At 46.7% G+C, this 19,282-nt stretch overlaps 2 protein-coding genes across 3 annotated transcripts; one reads left to right on the forward strand and one right to left on the reverse strand.

Moving 5' to 3' along the window:
- Positions 1 to 3,890: 3,890 nt before the first annotated feature.
- On the reverse strand, positions 3,891 to 15,175 carry ZNF436 (zinc finger protein 436). Of its 2 annotated transcripts, XM_032759263.2 has the most exons (4): positions 15,114 to 15,175; positions 13,727 to 13,819; positions 12,795 to 12,921; positions 3,891 to 8,678 (listed from the first exon to the last, which is right to left on the reverse strand). In XM_032759263.2, the coding sequence occupies exons 2-4, from the start codon at positions 13,757 to 13,759 to the stop codon at positions 7,426 to 7,428; spliced, it is 1,413 nt and encodes a 470-aa protein (XP_032615154.1). In that variant the 5' UTR covers positions 13,760 to 13,819; positions 15,114 to 15,175; the 3' UTR covers positions 3,891 to 7,425. The 2 variants fall into 2 exon arrangements, with proteins under 2 accessions (XP_032615154.1, XP_058300392.1); XM_058444409.1 differs by lacking the exons at positions 13,727 to 13,819; positions 15,114 to 15,175 and adding an exon at positions 13,197 to 13,265.
- On the forward strand, positions 14,716 to 17,601 carry LOC116813059 (putative uncharacterized protein ZNF436-AS1). The gene has a single exon (XM_058444410.1). The coding sequence runs from the start codon at positions 15,046 to 15,048 to the stop codon at positions 15,424 to 15,426; it is 381 nt and encodes a 126-aa protein (XP_058300393.1). The 5' UTR covers positions 14,716 to 15,045; the 3' UTR covers positions 15,427 to 17,601.
- The last annotated feature ends 1,681 nt before the right edge of the window (positions 17,602 to 19,282 follow it).

Genomic DNA, 19,282 nt, shown 5'->3' on the forward strand with positions numbered 1-19,282 from the left:
CGATTCTCCGGCCTCAGCCTCCCAAGTAGCTGGGATTATAGATGCCCACCACTGCGCCCAGCTAATTTTTGTATTTTTAGTAGAGATGGGGTTTCACCATGATGGCCAGGCTGGTCTCGAACTCCTAACTTCAGGTGATCCACCTGCCTCAGCCTCCCAAAGTGATAGGATTATAGGCGTGAGCCAGAATGCCCGGCGGTGCTCAATGAATTTTTGTTAAATGACTTCATTTACTTGTAATCTTTTTCCCCAATCCCAGACTCCTCCTTTTTGCATGTTCTGGTTCCTTTAATAGCATACTCTGCCGAGTGCATTGGTTCATTCCTGTAATCCCAGCACTTTGGGAGGCTGATGCAGGAGGATCCCTAGAGCCCAGGAGTTTAAGACCAGCCTGGGCAACATAGGGAGACCCCGCCCTACAAATAATAAAAAACAAAATTAGCTGAGCTGGTGGTGCATGCCCGTGGTCCTAGCTACTGGGAAGGCTGAGGTAAGAGGATCCCCTTAGCCCAGAAGGTTGAGACTGCAGTGAGCTGTGTTCGTGCCACTGCACTCCAGCCTAGGTGACAGAGTGAGAGTCTTTACCTCAGCTTTACCTGGAGGATCTTAGATGGGTCACATTACTTCTGGAAGCCTTCTTCCTCTTTCCACAAGGCCTCACCAGATGCACTAATGACAGAATTTTTACAGTTCTTTTAATGAGTACCGGCCACGCGCAGTGGCTCACAGCCTGTAATCCCAGCACTTTGGGAGGCCGAGGTGAGCTGATCACTTGAGGCCAGGAGTTCGAGACCAGCCTGGCCAACATGGCGAAACCCCGTCTCTACTAAAAATACTGAAACAGCTGGGCGTGACGGCAGGCACCTGTAATCCCAGTTACTCGGGAGGCTGAGGCACATGAATCAGCTTGAACCTGGGAGGCGGAAGTTGCAGTGAGCCGAGATCACACCACTGCACTCCACCCTGGGTGACAGAGTGAGACTCTGTCTACCAAGAAAGAGTAGCTTGGTGTGGTGACAGTCAAAAATATGAAGGGAATAAAGTTTATGTATATTCTCCTTATTTTATTGTTGCCTGCTTATTCTATGCCAAACATTTGCTGGGGGTTGAAGACACAACGGTGAGCAAGACAGTGACTTCTTCAAAGATATCAAAGTTTAATGGAGGAGACAAAAAAGTAAGTAGGCAATTAGAAAACAGGGATAAAGTGCTTTGATTGGGATAAACCCAGGGAAAACAGAAAAAGTTAACACCTGATCCAGTCTTATGGGATTGGGAAAGGTTTCCTAGAGCAAGTTAGGTATTAGACCTGAAGGCTGAATAGGAGTTGGCCAGAAGAGTGGAGGGAGAGATGCAGCTTGGAGTGTGCAGGAAAGAGCAAGTGCAGGAAAAGAGGAGGGAACCAGAGCTGGGGAGAGCAGCAGAGGCCAGATCATGAATGACCTCCTCAGAAATCACACCAAAGGAGGTTCACTGTTTGCTGCTGGCAATGGGAAGCATGACAGGGCTTTACACAGAAGAGTGGCATAAAAGGATTTGCCTTTCAGAAAGATTGTTCTAGCAGAAAGGGAGAACAGACTGACGGGAATCAAAATAGAAAAGAGGAGACTCATTAGAAGGTCATTTCAGTAAGCGAGATATGGTCCAGTGATGGTCTGAATAATTGCTGCTAATATTTTGAGCCCCGTGATCTCATTTAATCTTTGCAACTCTATGAGGTAGACATAATTACTCCCATTTGCGGATGGGGAATCCAAGGAACAGAAAAGCTAAATAATTGCCCAAAGTCACATGGTAAGTGGTGGCAGTAGAGACAGCGAGGCAGAAGGATCTGAGAACTATTTAGGAGGTGGTATGGGCATGACTGGATACATAGTTATACAATATTTGTTACTGATTTGGGGAGGGTGGCTAAAGGAACGGGAGTTAAGTATGATATGCAAGTTTCTAGCTTGGATAAGTGGGCAATGACTGAGTTAGGAACAGGAGAAGCAGGCAGGGAGTAAGGGAAAATGTGGCAAGTTGAGTTCAGGGTTTGATTTCAAGATGTCTGGGTAATTTCCTATTATAATTTTTTAACTTAGTTATTTTGTTCATGCTTTGATGGATAATTTCCAAGCAGAGCTGTCCAGAAGGCAGCTGCAGGGGCTGGTGTGAAACTCTGCCAGATTTTGGTGTCATCAGCCTCAATCTTTCCCAAAAGGAAAAATAAAACAAAACCACTTTTGGAGAAGCTGAAAATGATATAAACTTTGGGAATGAAGCATTTAGAAAAACAGATCATGCAATGGGATTTCCCACGGACCCATTTTAGGTCATTACAGGGTAATTGTCTCCCATTAATTCAGCTGTTTTTCACTAACGATCTTAACAGTCTTTCAGTTCTTGAAGTCTCCTATTGATAAGCAGGGCCTACATCTGCTACTCTACTGCAGAGGTGGGTATCTAACAACTGCTTCCAAAGAGTCAATTTCTCCCAGGGCTTGGGAACTCCTTTGGGAGCTACACTAACTTCTAAAACACCAGGGAACCACTTAACAAATTATCATTTCAGTGCACTCAGTGATATCCTAATGGCCTGGAAACACAGGCCTAACCTACCTCTAGGGTCTTAGAGAACAGTTCACACAGAAGGAAATTTGCTCAATAATAACAATGTCAAGATATTAACATATCAAATACTCTTAGAGGGAGGCTCTTGAGCTACACTTCTCCAGGTGAATTAGCATCTTCCCTTAACTTTCCTTCCCAGCAATGAAAAATGCTCAACATGCAGTAAGAAGAGTTTTTTTTGTTTTTGTTTTTGTTTTTTTGCTTTTGTTTTTAAGGGATGAGGTCTTGCTCTGCAGCCTCGAACTCAGCCTCAGCCTCCCAGGTAGTTGGGACTACAAGCACTTGCTACCACGCCCGGCTAAGAGTTTACATGTATATATACTTCTGGCTGCTCTATAGACAGAGTAGGGTTCACCCATAGGCAGAATGGCCTAGAGTAGCTTAAATAATATTCTGGGGCCAGGCCTGGTGGCTCACACCTGCAAGCCATCACTTTAGGAGGCTGACTCGGAGCACTTGAGCCGCAGAGTTTGAGACCAGCCTCGGCAAAATATAGAGAGCCCATCTCTAAAAAAATAGTAAGAATTAGCTGGGTGTAGTGGCACACACCTGTGGTCCCAGCTACTCAGGAGGCTGAGGTGGGGAGGATCACTTGGGCCTGGGGAAGTCCAGGCTACAATGAGCTGTGATCATGTCACTGCATTCCAGCCTGGGTGACAGAGCGAAACTCTGTCCCAAAAAAACAAAAAAAAAGTGGTTTTTTTGTTTTTGTTTTTGTTTTTTTTTGGTAAAGTTTCTCTTCTTTGCAAGTCTTGGCTACACAATTAAAAACGTTTGATATTTATATTTTCCCCCAATATAAAGCACTTCCATCCCTACCTTTGCCTAGGCTGGCTATCCATTTAAAAAAAGATTTTATTGAGAGAAAATTACTTGTAAGTAATTTGAAAATTGTGGCCACACCCTGGTAATACCTAATTACAGCCTTAGGCAGACTGTACAACTATGTCACGAATAGAGAACCTTTGTTTCTTTTTTTTTTTTTTTTTTGAGACAGAGTCTTGCTCTGTCGCCCAGGCTGGAGTGCAGTGGCGCGATCTCGGCTCACTGCAAGCTCCGCCTCCCGGGTTCACGCCATTCTCCTGCCTCAGCCTCTCCGAGTAGCTGGGACTACAGGCGCCCGCCACCACGCCCGGCTAATTTTTTGTATTTTTGGTAGAGACGGGGTTTCACCGTGGTCTCGATCTCCTGACCTCGTGATCCGCCCGCCTCGGCCTCCCAAAGTGCTGGGATTACAAGCGTGAGCCACCGCGCCCGGCCTTTGTTTCTAAGTATCTGTTCTAGGAACCCAATTCTAGTGTAGTAGAAACTGTTTTAGTTGTATTTTTGTTTGTTTTGTTTTGTTTTTTTGAGATAGAGTCTCGCTCTGTTGCCCAGGCTGGAGTACAGCGGTGTGATCTCAGCTCACTGCAACCTCTGCCTCCCAGGTTCAAGCGACTCTCCTGCCTCAGCCTCCCGAGTAATGGGGATTACAGGCGCATGCCACCACGCCCAGCTAATTTTTGTATTTTTACTGGAGATGGGGTTTCACCATATTGGCCACACTGGTCTCGAAATCCAGAACTTAGGTGATCCACCCGCATTGGCCTCCCAAAGTGCTGGGATTACAGGTGTGAGCCACCGCACCCAGACTTAGTATTCTTAATGAATACTCCAAAATATCTCCTTAAAGCAACAGACCTTCTCTCATTTTTCTTTTTGGATTTTTTTTTTCCTTCCCCAAAGCTAATGAGTCACCCATACCAAATATTCCTATGTGGCTTCTGTCACCAGCATAACCTTCATAGAAAACTACTCAGGTTTTTTCATCTTCCCAAGATATGGCAATAACCAGAGGGCTCAAGATACTGTACTCCCAAATTCCTACAGAACATCTGTGTAAAATATCTGTATGTCTGTACAGAATGCATCAGTGTAAAGACAATCATGCCCAATTTTAATGACTCTGATGAAAAGCCATTAAACGAATCTGTGCTGGGTTACTAAAATAATTCTCAGGTTTGCTGACTTTAAAAATTATGCTTTTAATTATGGAATATTGTTAGAATAATACAAACACTAAGATAACTGTGACCAATACCATAAGGAAAACTGTTCTACATATTGATTTGTTCATTCACTCTCCACAACCATAGAAAACAGGCACAAACTGTTCACGGGATGTGCAAAGGCAGCCAGGAACTTGGGAGCAGAAGGCATGCAAAAAGCATTAGTGAAGGCAGTCTGATGCATAAGTTCTACACGAAGTTCAACACAGCAAATGGGCAACAATTGGCAGAAAGAGGAGACAGCTGGTGTGGCCCTCGTCCTTTAAGTTTCCCAGCTAGATTGTTCATGTAGAGAGATAGCTGAGTGCTTAGAACCCTTGTTTTGAGCCCTTCACCTCTAAGAAGCCAAAAGCAGCAGCAAGAACTGGTTGGGGTGGGGCAAGAACAGTAGGGAAGGAAAAGGGGGTGAAATACAGTTAGGTCATGGAAATGCGGTCATCTATGGCCACTCCCAAGCTGATACCCAAAGTGGCTCACAGAAGCAACAGGAGAACTTTGACATTTATTAAAATCATCAGCAACATATATGGGAAAAGACATATTTGAGTTTAGTTACCAAGAACATGTGTCACCCGACAATTAAAATATGAATACCCACAGTCTGCTAGATTTTGTAAATAACAAAAAAACATGCTCCTTGCCTGAGTTTGTCCTTAAAAAGGAGTGGCGGCCGGGCGCGGTGGCTCACACTTGTAATCCCAGCACTTTGGGAGGCCGAGGCGGGTGGATCACGAGGTCAGGAGATCGAGACCACGGTGAAACCCCGTCTCTACTAAAAAATACAAAAAATTAGCCAGGCGTGGTGGCGGGCGCCTGTAGTCCCAGCTACTCGGAGAGGCTGAGGCAGGAGAATGGCGTGAATCCGGGAGGCGGAGCTTGCAGTGAGCCGAGATTGCGCCACTGCACTCCAGCCTGGGCGACAGAGCGAGACTCCGTCTCAAAAAAAAAAAAAACAAGGAGTGGCAACATGAAGGAACCCCCCTGGAAGATGGGTTACTTTAAAGGTTGTGTTATTAACAAGTGATGTGGTCCCACACAGCTGTGGGTCACAATAACTCATTATGGTACCCTACCCAAGAGAGACCACTGGCTCCTTTAACACCAAGTCCCAAAAAGCTATGGCAAAAACATTTTTAAAATGTTACAATGTTCACAATAAAGAACAGTAGCAATAAGGCATAGTAGAAATAAACTGGGGGTACTCTCAGAAGAAAAGATATTCCTCACTCCAGTCCCATTTTCTGGGTACCAATTCCCTTCTACCCCAACATGCTTGGATAGCATCAACACTTGAGATATTTAATTCCTACCTGGACTGAGATTAGGAAAACTGACACTACTGGGCTTAAATTAGGCGAACTGTTATTTTAACCACTTATATCTGTAGGGTGGGAGGATGGAAATACATTCCTACTGAGGTCTGTTAATTCCTTCTGACTAAGCCAAAGAGTTCTTCATTGCCATAGAAGATAATTCATTCTGAGAATAGGACAATCGACCTATTTGTCCGGTCATTATCTTCCACAGTTGACAAACACATACAAACAAGTACTTAGCTCTGTACAAAGACAGACCTTACAGGAGAGTGCACACTAAAGCACTAGTGTTTAAATTATTTTCCATAATGAAAAAAGGACATTTCTCACATTGGAGTTATGTCTATACTTCTGTCACATGACTCACATCACCCAAGAACATGCTAAGTCTCTGTAAATTCAGTTTCTGCTATTAGAAAAACCACAGGAATACACATTACTGTACATACACATGCCCTGATGCAAGCTAAGATAAACACTGGGATGTGGCCCTTATCAAATCTTAGAGTTAGCAGGATAGGAAGAGTTGATCTTAAGATTAGAGGGGAAAGAACACAGAAACGACCTACATTCCTTGGGAAGGGACTCTGGTTCCTTCCCTGAAGGAGTCAATTCCACTTGCTCCTTACACTTAACTGTCACTGATGGTCCTATCTTTTCTTGAAGATATTTTCTATACAATATTCTCTATAGTGATCCCCAAAGAAAATTCATAAATCTGAATAATGGCAGTAATAACTGTGGGCATCTTCTGCTAAAGTCACCATCATTGATGGGTCCTTGGTCCCCAAACCTGTGTCTTATTTTTCCTTTCCAACTGTATCTTCAGTTAGCTTTCACAAAGATGCAAGCTTTAAAGGAGGTAATTAGAAACAATGAGAAGGAGAAAAGTTACAATCATTGCCTTCATCGTGCAAAATCTTGCCCTCAGGAAGATGGAAAAGATACAAATGCATGAGAAACTCAAGGAAAAAGCCCTTTGGAGGGGAAGATGTGTGTGCCCAACTACTATGGTGTGTGAATACGTGTGGCAATTCAGGCAGAGTCTCTAGTTGCCTTTTTCCAAAGCAGCCATGACCACCCTATTACAGTCCCACGTTTCACTTAGCATAGTTCCTTGGGCCAAGGATGAGAGAAAATAACATTGAAAGATTTACTCTATTTCCAGGCCTGGGCATTCACCAGCATTTGTCCCCTGGTCTTCAGATTTCCAGTTACTTGTGGGGCTGATTTTAATGAAGTAGCCCACTGAGTGAATAAAAATCACCATTTTGGAGGAGATAACATTCCCAAAGCTGAGGGTCAGAATTTCAAATGGCTTGTCATCTCTCATGGTTTAAATCGTGGCCCACAACTAGGAGAGTATGATAAAAGCAGCTCAGTCTTGAGGGTGTTCAATGATAATAAAATTGTATCTTCAAATGAATCATTTATCATAATTACAGGACTTAGTCCGTATGAACTCTCTTATGTTTAATAAGAGCTGAGCTCCTGCTGAAACTCTTCTCACATTCGGTACATTCGTAAGGTTTCTCTCCCGTGTGAACTCTTTGATGTGTGATGAGGTTGGAGCTCTGGGTGAAACCTTTCCCGCACTGCACACACTCGTAGGGCTTCTCCCCCGTGTGGGTTCTCTGATGTTTAATTAGATCTGACCTTTCACCAAAGCTTCGCCAACACTCATTACACTCATAAGGCTTCTCTCCAGTGTGAATTTTCTGGTGTGTGATGAGATGAGAGCTCCGGCTGAAGCTTTTCCCACAAGCATTGCATTCATATGGCTTCTCTCCAGTGTGAGTTCTCTGGTGCTGAACCAAGTGTGAGATGCGGCTGAAATTTTCCCCACATTCGTTACAGTGGTACGGCTTCTCTCCCGTGTGGGCTCTGCGATGACGCACAAGGTCAGAGTTCTGACTGAAATTCTTCCCACACTCATCACACTTGTAGGGCCTCTCCCCCGTGTGGACTCGATAGTGTTTGATGAGATCAGATCTCTCACTGAAGCCTCGGCCACATTCGTTACACTCATAAGGTTTCTCGCCCGTGTGGGTCCTCTGGTGCTGAGCTAGGTGAGAGCTCCGGCTGAAGCTTTTCCCACACTCCTCACACTCATAGGGTTTCTCCCCACTGTGGGTCCTTTGGTGTTGGATTAGGTGAGAGAGACGGCAGAAACTTTTTCCACACTCGTTACATTTGTGAGGCTTCTCTCCAGTATGGATTGTCTGATGCTGAATCAGGTGAGAACTTCTTCCAAAACTTTTCCCACACTCATTACAGTCATAAGGCCTCTCCCCAGTATGTGTTCTTTGATGCTGAATAAGGTGTGAGCTGCGACTGAAGCCTTTTCCACATTCATAACATTTATAGGGTCTGTCTCCAGTATGGGTCTTCTGATGTCGATTAAGGTCTGAGATCTGACTGAAGGCCTTTCCACAATGAGAACATATATGATAGCGGATGCCTGTGTGGACTTCTTTGTGGACAAGCAGATCAGTTACTTGTTGGAGAGGATAGCTTACCCACTCTTCTGCTGTTAAATCTCCCCATTGTCTTTCTGACCTATCTCCACTTTCAAAGCCCTCTTCACTTTCAGGATTTTCCTCAGCATTCTCAGCAGGTCTTTCAGATGTAGTCCCAAATTGTACATCTTCACTAATCTCTTGCTTGGGATTTACCTCGTTCTCACTCCTGATCTCAAAATCTGTAATAAAAAGTAAACAATAAGACTAGTAAGTACAAAAATTACCTATTGTGTGCCAGGCACTATACTAAATTTTTTTTTTTTTGAGACAGAGTCTCGCTCTGTTGCCTTGGCTGGAGTGCAGTGGTGTGATGTTGGCTCACTGCAACCTCTGCCTCCCAGGTTCAAGCAATTCTCCTGTCTCAGCCTCCTGAGTAGCTGGGACTACAGGTGTATGCCACCACGCCCAGCTAATTTTTTTATTTTTAGTAGACACAGGGTTTTACCATATTGGTCAGGCTGGTCTTGAACTCCTGAGCCACTGTGCCCAGCCTAAATTATTTATATTCTTCATCACATATATTCTTTATCACAGCTATTCTGAGAGTCAGGAATTGTGATTACTTCTACTTCATTAATGAGAAATTCAAGACCCAGACAAGTGAAATGACTTGCTCAAGGCCATAGTAAATGATAGAGCCAGCATTCAAACTCAGGTCTGTCAAAATTCACGTTCTGTATCGCTGTAATTAATGATTCATTAAGAAAACTATACAGGCCAGGTGCCGTGGCTCACGCATGTAATCCTAACACTTTAGGAGGCCAAATCAGGAGGATCACTTAAGGCCAGGAGTTCAAGACCAGGCTGGGCAATATAGGGAGACCCCATCTCTACAAAAAAATTTAAAAAATTAGGTGGATGTGGTGGCATGCAACTGTAGTCCCAGCTACTCAGGAGGCTAAGGTAAGAGGATCACTTGAGCCCAGGAGTTCAAGGCTGCAATAAGCTGTGATTGTGCCACTGCACACCAATATGGGTGACAGAACGAGACCCTGTCTCTTAAAAAAAAAAAAAAGAAAACTATATATATTCGTGTTTTGAAAGAACACTGGAAGCAGAAAATATGAGACTCTAATATCTAAAAGGCAAGATTCTAGGTATTTTGTGAGTATGTATTTTTTAACTTGCCAAGCCTTCATCATTTGCTAAGAAGCCACTATGGTTTTTTGTTTGTTTGTTTTGTTTTGTTTTTTGAGATGGAGTTTCATTCTTGTTGCCCAGGTCAGAGTGCAGTGGTGCAATCTCTGCTCACTGTAACCTCCTCCTCCTGGGTTCAAGCAATTCTCCTGCCTCATCTTCCCGAGTAGCTGGGATTACAGGTGCCCGCCACCACATCCAGCTATTTTCTTGTATTTTTAGTAGACACAGGGTTTCACCATGTTGGCCAGGCTGGTCTTGAACTCCTGATCTCAGGTGATCCGCCTGCCTCGACCTCCCAAACTGCTGGGATTACAGGCACGAGCCACCGTGCCCGGCCAGAACCAACTATGTTAATATGGAGAAAAATGAATCTTTACCTATGTCATAGTTGACAGAAAAGTGACTGACAAATGTCACTTCCTACTTTTCAGTGACCTTTTAATGAAAATAGGAGTGGGAAAGTTGAAGAAGGCAGAAAAGGTGTCTGGCTGAGAACATTCTTGGCATTGTCTATTTCACATGCAGTCTTCAAATGAAAATCAAAATACACGCCGGACGCAGTGGCTCACACCTGTAATCCCAGCACTTTGGGAGGCCGAGGTGGGCGGATCACGAGGTCAGGAGATCAAGACCACCCTGGCTAACACAGTGAAACCCCGTCTCTACTAAAAATACAAAAAATTAGCCAGGCGTGGTGGTGGGCGCCTGTAGTCCCAGCTACTCGGGAGGCTGAGGCAGGAGAATGGCATGAACCTGGGAGGCAGAGGTTGCAGCAAGCCAAGACCGCGCCACTGCACTCCAGCCTGGGCAACAGAGCGAGACTCTGTCTCAAAAAAAAAAAAAAAAAAAAAGAAAAAGAAAATCAAAACACACAACCACTATCTGCAAGGAGTTTTATACCAGACACTGCATTCTCCAAATTGGGTTTCTTAGTACACTCTTCAGAAAGAATATGTATTTTGGGAGAAAAGGGTTCATGGATAAACTGGGTTGGTAAATGGTACATACAATATCGTTTCCTTCAAAATTCACAATGCCTAATAACACATTAAAGGTTCTAAGGAATCCTGAGGTAAAAAGGCCTTATAAGGCCAGATGCAGTAGCTCAGGCCTCTAATCCCAGCACTTTGGGAGGCTGATGCAGGAGGATCACTTGAGCCTAGGAGTTTGAGACCAGCCTGTGCAACATAGGGAGGTCTCGCTTCTATTAAAAATAAAAAGAGGCAGGCCAGGTACGGTGGCTCACGCCTGTAATCCCAGCACTTTGGGAGGCCGAGGTGGGCAGATCACGAGGTCAGGAGATCGAGACCATCCTGGCTAACATGGTGAAACCCCGTCTCTAAAAAAAAAAAAAAAAAGCAAAATTAGCCGGGTGTGGTCGCGGGCGCCTGTAGTCCCAGCTACTCGGGAGGCTAAGGCAGGAGAATGGCGTGAACCTGGGAGGCAGAGCTCGCAGTGAGCTGAGATCGCACCACTGCACTCCAGCCTGGGCAACAGAGCAAGAATCCATCACACAAAAAAATAAATAAATAATAAAAAAATAAAAAGAAGCTGAGCATGGTGGCTCACGCCTGTAATCCTAGCACTTTAGGAGGCCGAGGTGGGCAGATCACTTGAGGTCAGGAGTTCACCAACATGGTGAAACCCCGTCTCCACTAAAAATACAAAAATTAGCTGAGCATGGTGGCATGCACCTGTAATCACAGCTACTCGGGAGGCTGAGGCAGGAGAATTGCTTGAACTTAGGAGGCAGAGGTTGCAGTGAGCCAAGATCGGGCCACTGCACTCCAATCTGGGCAACAGAGTGAGACTCTGTCTCAAAAAAAATTAATTAATTAATTAAAAATTAAAAAAAAATAAAAAGAATTAGCCGGGCAAAGTGGTACACATCTGTGATCCCAGCTACTCAGAAAGCTGCGATGGGAGGATGACCTGGGCCTGGGAAGTCAAGGCTGCAATGAGTTGTGATCGTGCCACTGCACTCCAGCCTGGGCAACAGAACAAGATCTTGTCTCAAAAAAAAACAAAAAACAAAAAACAAAACAAAAAAACGCCTTGTAATCATTTTTAAACCCATTCCCATTCCCAAACTTATTTGGGCAAGAAACCAGTTTTTTGGCGCTTCCATCCTTCTAACAAGTGCTTTTGGGGCTAAACTATAGAATTGTAAATTCACATTTTTTAAAGATTGTCATTTTTTGCTTTTGTTGGATTAAGTGGAATATTTGGGTTATAGACTGCAATAGATCTGGATAGATAACTATTTATGGTTACTTTTATAAAGAAAGGATTCAAGAAACCAGGGACATCAGAGAAAGCTCAAGTTAAAAAGGAAAGCGCTCAGAGTTGCCTTTTGTTCTGAAAAAGGCTATGGGAATAAAGATTTCAAAAAAAGGATTAGTCCTAATGAATGGCAGATGACCTAGTGACCGATACACGCTTGCTAATAATGTCTGTCAAGTCTTGACGTGAGGCAAAGTGAGTCAAAAGACGGTTCAGCTCAAGAATATACTCTTTATTCTAGTTATACCCAGACCAAAGTACAGCAAAGAGAGAAGAGAGGCTTGCAGACCATGAAAAAAAAAATCAGCTGCCCTCTCTAATAGAATTTGTGAACTATTTCAGCATTCTTCTGGAACAGCATTTGACACACTACAAATCTATCATCATCAACACTGAAACATCTCTAGATGAGAACCTACTCAGCTAAGGAACTTGAGGCAAAGCTAGGGCTCTGAAGCCAAAACAAACACAAAAAGGTGGCTTTCGCCCTCCCACGAACCTGGGTTAGAATCCCCTCATCTTTTAGCACCCTAGAGTAAAAGCACTAGTTACGGGGGCATTTATATTCTGGCAAGCACTATTACGCCAGACCTGTTTGGTCAGTGATCTGTACAAACAGGCTGGAGATTGGAAAATGACTCAGGGCACAAGAAATCTGAACGTTTCTAAAACGTGCAGAAGCAGTTTTTTTCTTTTTAGACAATATGACCTGGATGTTCCCACATTCAAAGATCTGCCTGAGGACTCAAGTCAAGCCAATATCCAATTAAGTGCTTTAAAAAATCAAACCACTAGGCTGTGTTGAAAGAACTAAGCCATTTTGACACGATCTCAAAAACGTGGAGGTGAAGAAAGGTAGAATCCTTACTTACCTAGTGAGACAACATTTCCGTAATTCTCCTGCATAACATCCCGGTAAAGGTCCCTTTGTGCAGGGTCCAGAGGTCTCCATTCTTCCCGGGTGAGATACATGGCCATATCTTCAAACGTCACAGGTGCCTGAAATCACACGATACTTCCCTACTATTCTGTATTTAGGACTTCTTGAAATTAGAAACATGATTAGAAATATTCAGGAGGAAAAAGATATTAAATGTGACCTATGGAGTCCAAATAAGAAATAAACAAGCAAAAAAAGAGATGTGGTAAAGAAGGCAGCAATTTATGAGCTGATTGCTCTGGTCCCATGGCCAGCTATCCCTGCCCCACTCAGGAACTTTATCCTCCGGCTGTGACTTTCTCAAGACCTATCTGGCACTTGCATCGCTCCATACCTTTACTTATAATGTTCCTCTTTTCCTGGAATATCCTTCTCACACTAGCGAAATTCTACTACTCTTTAAGGTCCCGCTCCAGCACCACCTGTTCTTCAATGCCCCCTGCCCCTCTGCACTGCTCCACTCCCCTTGGATGCCCCAGATAGACCTAATCACGCCCACTTCTTGGGAGTGATTCCCACACTACAGCACTTTGTTCCTACAGCAAATAGAGCACTTATTACGTTGTGCCACGCTTAAGTGGATGCGCCTTCCTCCCTACAGATTGGGAACTGTGAGCTGTGAGCTAGAAGGTAGCGCCCATCTCGTCCATCTTTTATCTCCCCAGTTTTTAAAGGCATACAGCAGGTGTTCGATATATGCTTGTTTGTGACTATACTGGCCTGGTACTAGGCCCCTGGAGACAGAATATCGAAGCCAGTGAATTACTAATCCCAGGTAATTTCCCACAGGGACTTGCAGAGCAGAGAAACGCCGGACGAGGTGGGTAAGCAGAGACAAGGTCTGAAAAGCCACCCCCGGCTTACCTGGGACCCAGCCATGAGCAGGGTGGCTGCCATCTCGAGCACAAGGGTTCGCCTCCAGGGAGAGAGAGCAGGAAAAGCAGCTAGCAGACAGCGCTGAAGGAGGCGAAAAGCAGGGCGTGAGGCACGGAAAACAGGCCCTGCCCACTCCCCAGGGCTGGAGTTCTGGCCCCAAGGCGGGCAGGGAGGGCCCTGGACCAGAGCCGGGTCACTCTCCTCCCTGACCCTCGAGCGCGACCCGCCCTCTGTGTCTCCGCCACAGCGGGGTGGAGGCAATGAAGGAATCTACCAGGACAGCCCCCTGGCTGGGTCCCTCCCGCGCCGGGGGTTAGACCGCTGCTGTCTCAGGGAGGAGGCGCTCAGCCCAGCCCAGGGAACGCCTCCGTTCTGCCGTCTCGAGGCCGGGTCCTTTCCGGCAGCTGCCTCAGCCAATCAGCGAGCGAAGTTCGTGAACGACTCTGCCAATCAGAGGCAGAACACTAGGCCCGCCTCCCACAGCCTGGCCAAGAGCCCCTAGTGCGCCTGTGCCTGCCCCCGTGGCCTGCCGGGAGTTGGAGTTCCACTCCCGCGTACAAAAGCTAGCCAGAGGCCAAAAGCCAAGGAGGGGAAAGAACAAAAGGGTGAAGAAGTAAGCCCGTCCTCCCAGTCAGGGCGGAGTATTCTCGCTTTTTTCTTATGGGGACTGCAGCACGATGAAGCTAGAGGCTGCCCTGCTTCGCCTCACGTCCCTAGAAGCTTCTCTTGAGTCGGGCCTTATTATCTGCGAAGTCAGGCCTAATTTAGCAGCTGGCCTGTGTTGAGCTGAGCTAGAATTAGCCCCTGCTTGACAGCACAGGCCGGAGAGGGAAGCGGCAGCCGCCCACTCCCCAGGGGAGACTCGGAGGCCGCGGGGAACTTTGAGCCCCGCCCACGCACTACATCTCCCAGCAGCGCCTGCGGCCGCGCGGCTCTGTGCGGAATACAACTCCCGAGAGGCCCCGCGCCGCCGGGGCGACTCGGCAGTGCGGTCGGCAAGTAGAGCCTGGCGGTGTCTCGTCTTCGGCGCTTTAACCCTGTAGGGGCGTGCGACTGCGTCTTTCTCAAGAGGGCGCCCCTCGAGCGGCGGGCTGAGTGGCGTCCAGCGGCGGGGAGGCGAAAACCGTGGGGGAACTCAAAAGCAGGTGGCGGTGTAGGGCGTGTAAGGAGGAGATAGCCAGGCCCCTGGGCGGGGGCGGGCCCTCCTTATCGTCCCAGAGGGCTTGTCAGCTACACGGGCTCCCAGCGGCCTTCCGCACCGAAGGGACCCTGGGCGTCTGAGGCCCTGATCCGGGCGGGCCTTCAGGATGTTAGCAGTCCCTGTCCGGTTGAAGGTAGGAAGCCGAAAACCCGAGTGGGGGACGAACAGACTTACCTCCTGTCCCGCAAAAGATCCACTAGATCGTCGTCTCCAAAACCTGAGAGACCGCGAACGGATTCCAGAGCCGCAGCGTTCTCTCAGACCTGGCGTTCAGAAAGATTCTAGAGAGCACGGGCAGGTCCCGGAGGTCTCAGACCCGCAGGTAGATCTCGGATCCGTAGACTTGCAGGCGAAGCCCAGATATCGTAGGCTGATCCGAAAGACTCAGATTCCCGAGGCCTCAGACTCGCAGGCAGCTCAGAGCAACCACAGGCTCAGGCAGAACCCTGAGACCACAGAAGCTGGCCAAGAAACCACCAGCAACTAAGCTGCATTCAGCTGGAGTTCCTCGGAACGGGAGGACTCGCAGCTCTCCCTTTCCCCAGCCAGGATGAGGGAATTAGACAATGGAAGTCGAGCACTGGGGAAAGCAGGCATTCTGCGTGGGGAAGAGCTCCGAGCTCGCTGTAGCCTTGGAGAGGGAAGTGATGGAAAAAGAATATAGCAGCTTATTAGGGACTCCCACCCTCTTCAAGTTATAAATATCCCCAGAACCTTGGCTACGTGCCCGGAAGCCTGTTGTCTCTAACTGTACAGGAGACTTCTCTGCCTGGGCTGGGAAAGGGGCCTTTCTTTTGTTTTGCAGATAGATCCACCCACTGAGGAACTTCAAAATTTTTTTCAACCATAACTCCAGGCCTTGCTTTTATTGGTGAGTGTCCTGTTCCCAGTGCCCGGTTATTTATGATTAAATTACTCAAGTGTCTAAAAAGAACTAGAAGGACGCGACCCAGCCATAATGCAGACTTTCCCATTCCTTCTCTTTCCACCCGCAACTGTGGGGCTAAGAATTCTTCAGTTCTTCAGATGTCACAGAATTATACCATCCTACCTCATCTAAAATCGATCCGAGGCTGGTCCGATGGTAGTGGGTTACCAGAACTTAGTAACATTAATATCTCTAAAGTTAGTATACAACCCCCCACTGCTAAATTTGACTATAAAAATAAAATTGATCCGAGCACCATATAAAATGGAATCCTGGAGGGTCCCCTAGAGGCAGTATCCCCAGTGGAAGGAGCGTGGGCCTCAAGGTCAGACAAACCTGGTTTGGAATCCAGGCTGTGTATCCTTTGGAAAGTCATTGAATCCAGCAGGCCCATTTCCTTTTCTCTAAAATAAGGGTCATCATACCTAAGGATGTTGTGAGGCGTGAGTGAGATGATTAAAGCGTTCCAGAGAGTGCGCTCTTGGATGATAGCAGTTACTTTTTATTAACCCTGGCTTTGGTGGTAAGGGAAACTTCCAGAAATGCTTGTGGGTATATTGGATAGCTCACAAAATCTGGGAAATCAAAGTGGCTCAATAGCTGTGAGGAACTGTGGGTGACCTTATCTTCACATTGTGTTTCTTCCAGAAATTCAGACGCAACAGAGGTTGGGCCAGTTTGGTGGGTTCCAGTGAGCGGTATGTGGAGCCCAGTAGAGCATAGGTACTTGGGGTTGCCAAAACCCCAGCAAGTTGAGGCTTCACGCTCAGGGAAACTTCTGGGTCAGAGGTTAATAACCACGCTCCTTGGAGCGAGGAGGAGGGGAGCCTTTCTGACTAGCTGAAGTAATTGCAGGTTTCTAACTGGGCCTAAGGTGAGCTGAGGGCTTAAGCCCCTCAGCCCAGCGGGGGTCCCTTTTCATCCCTTCTCTGATAGACTGCTTTGTAAACTTTCTTAGGCCTTCCCCCCAACCCTTTGCCCCAATGCTTTAAGCCCTTCTTTGTCTTCTTGCTGTTTCTTTTATTCCTCAGGCCTGCGGGGCGGGGGGCGGGGTGGCGCCCAGGGCGACTCCCCGGGCTCAGCTTGGCTGCCTGCCTCCTTCTGTAAGTGCTTTTTTTTCTTCACCTGGGACCCTCTAGAGGTTGGAAAGAGAAGAGAGGCTGGGAGCGGATGGAAAGCATGACTGCATCTGGAGCCCCTGGGGGGAGTAGGGAAGAGGGAGTGGAAGGACAGTGGTTGAGGGGCTTCCTGTTGCAGCCTTCAGCTGGACTCAGGGTTGGGGTCACTGGAGGAGGAGGTGGCTTCCTGCCCCATTGTTCTGGACTGCAGTGTTTCTTGGGAATACTTACTGTATGTGGATTTTCAGTAACCAACTTGGAAAGCTGTATTCGTTCCCATGATTCAGCAAACAATGAGCACCTACTGTGTGCAGAGGCAGCAGGACAGCCTGTCATCACTGGGAAAGAGGCCAGAAGAGCCATTTGGCCAGGGTCTCCAATTTAGTCTTTCAACATTCTCTCTAAATAAGGTTATACATTATGTCAGCTCCACTGGCTGATGGGATCAAAGACCCTCCTTGTGTATATCTTTAAACCTGTACTCCATTACCAGGCCACTGTGCCTGTGGAGCACTGTAAGTTCTTACCTTTCAATAAATTTTATAATTATCTTGTGAGCAGCACAATTGTCATAGTTTTTTGTATCAAAAACATTAATTTGTTAAACATTTTAAAACATGCCTTGATGTGTGTAATCCTGTTTTGTCATCTCTTCATTTTCAGATGGGGCACCTCAAAAAATCAAAATGACCTGGGCTTCTCGTGAGCCCTGCTAGGAGGGGTGATAAAGGCTCATCACTGCACAAGGAGTTGGGGACATGGGGGACACACTGACTTGCAAACAGTCATTGCAGTCCAAGTGCTATAATAAGGGGTGAGCTCGTCTGCACCCAGGAGGGGGTGGACTCCTAGCTGGCGGGGAGGGGGGAGGCTTCACAGAGGAGGTGATATCTGAGCTGGTAAGACTGTAGGAGTTTGGAGGTGGAGAAGGTGGGAGGGAAAGCATTCCAGTCTTCAAGAACAGCATGTGCGAAGGCACGGAGGCGTGAAAGGCCAGAGCATGTTCCAGGCTGGTCAGGATTGGTTATGGCTAGAGGGAATAGTGTGGGGGTGGAGCAGCAGGGGGAGGAAGCAGAGCACGGAGAGTCTCCTATGTCCCGTTGCCTGTCTGCCTGTTTGTCTCTGCCTTTGGCTGTGAATAGCAATGCTAGTGATGAGGTAAAGATGCAGGGCTGCCCAGGGACTGGCCTGGGGTGAGGAGAGCAGATTGACTCTGCAGAGGAGGGGGAAGTGGAGATGATTGGGAAGCCCTTATGACCTCATGCATTTCAGCTGGTTCTCTCCAAAAAGAATCTATTTTCTAAAAATGTAGACAATTGCATTAAAAATGCAATACAAACTTATTTAGTATTATTTGGCCTACTTAAAGACATCAAACAGACCCATACTCACTGAACCCTATTCTGTACCAGCTGCTGAGCTGGGAAATAGGACACCACCCCTCACAACAACTGCAGGGCTGCTGCCTGGATTAAATGTGAGAATGGTACAGAGGAGGGCCTTGGCATACTGTGGCCATCACTATTACGGGGAGAGGGAAAACACATCACAGATGTTCTGTGAGGTGAACATATTGCAAAGTGGCTCAGAGCATGACCTGGGCTCTGGGTTCAAATCCAGGTTCTTTCTCTAAAAACAAATTACTTGGCTCATGCCTGTAATCCTAGCACTTTGGGAGGCCGAGGTGGGCGGATCATGAAGTCGGGAGTTTGAGACAAGCCTGATCAACACGGTGAAACCTGTATCTACTAAAAATACAAAAATTAGCTTGGTATGGTGGCGTGGGCCTGTAATCCTAGCTACTCAGGAGGCTGAGGCAGGAGAATTGCTTGAACCTGGGAGGCGGAGGTTGCAGTGAGCCAAGATTGTGCCACGCACTCCAGCCTGGACGACAGAGTGAGATTCTGTCTCAAAAAAAAAAATTACTCTCAGAACCTTGGTTTTCTCAGTCTGCAAAGACTATAATAATACAAATTCATAGAAAGTAGAATAGTGCTTTCCAGGGCTTGAGGGGAGGAGGAAATGAGTTATTTAAGGAGTATAAAGGTTCAGTTTGCAAGATGAAGAGTTCTAGAGACTGGGTGTACAGCAGTATGAATGTACTTAACCTTACTGAACTATATACTTAAACATTGTTAAGATGGGCTGGGCGCGGTGGCTCATGCTTGTAATCCGAGCACTTTGGGAGGCTGAGGTGGGTGGGTCACATGAAGCCAGGAGTTCCAGACCAGCCTGGCCAACGTGTTGAAACCCCATCTCTACTAAAAATACAAAAGTTAGCTAGGTCTGGTGGTGTG

Source organism: Hylobates moloch, unplaced genomic scaffold (assembly GCF_009828535.3).
Source record: "Hylobates moloch isolate HMO894 unplaced genomic scaffold, HMol_V3 SCAFFOLD_9, whole genome shotgun sequence".
NCBI lineage: Eukaryota > Metazoa > Chordata > Mammalia > Primates > Hylobatidae > Hylobates > Hylobates moloch.

Excerpts from the sequence above, each read along its gene's own strand:
- ZNF436 (XM_032759263.2), bottom strand. The coding sequence starts at position 13,759 with ATGGCAGCCACCCTGCTCATGGCTGGGTCCCAG. Across the intron at positions 12,922-13,726 it reads TGCTCATGGCTGGGTCCCAG|GCACCTGTGACGTTTGAAGA; the intron begins GTAAGCCGGGGG and ends GTGTGATTTCAG. Across the intron at positions 8,679-12,794 it reads CGGAAATGTTGTCTCACTAG|ATTTTGAGATCAGGAGTGAG; the intron begins GTAAGTAAGGAT and ends TTTTTATTACAG.
- LOC116813059 (XM_058444410.1), top strand. The coding sequence starts at position 15,046 with ATGTTAGCAGTCCCTGTCCGGTTGAAGGTAGGAAGCCGAAAACCCGAG.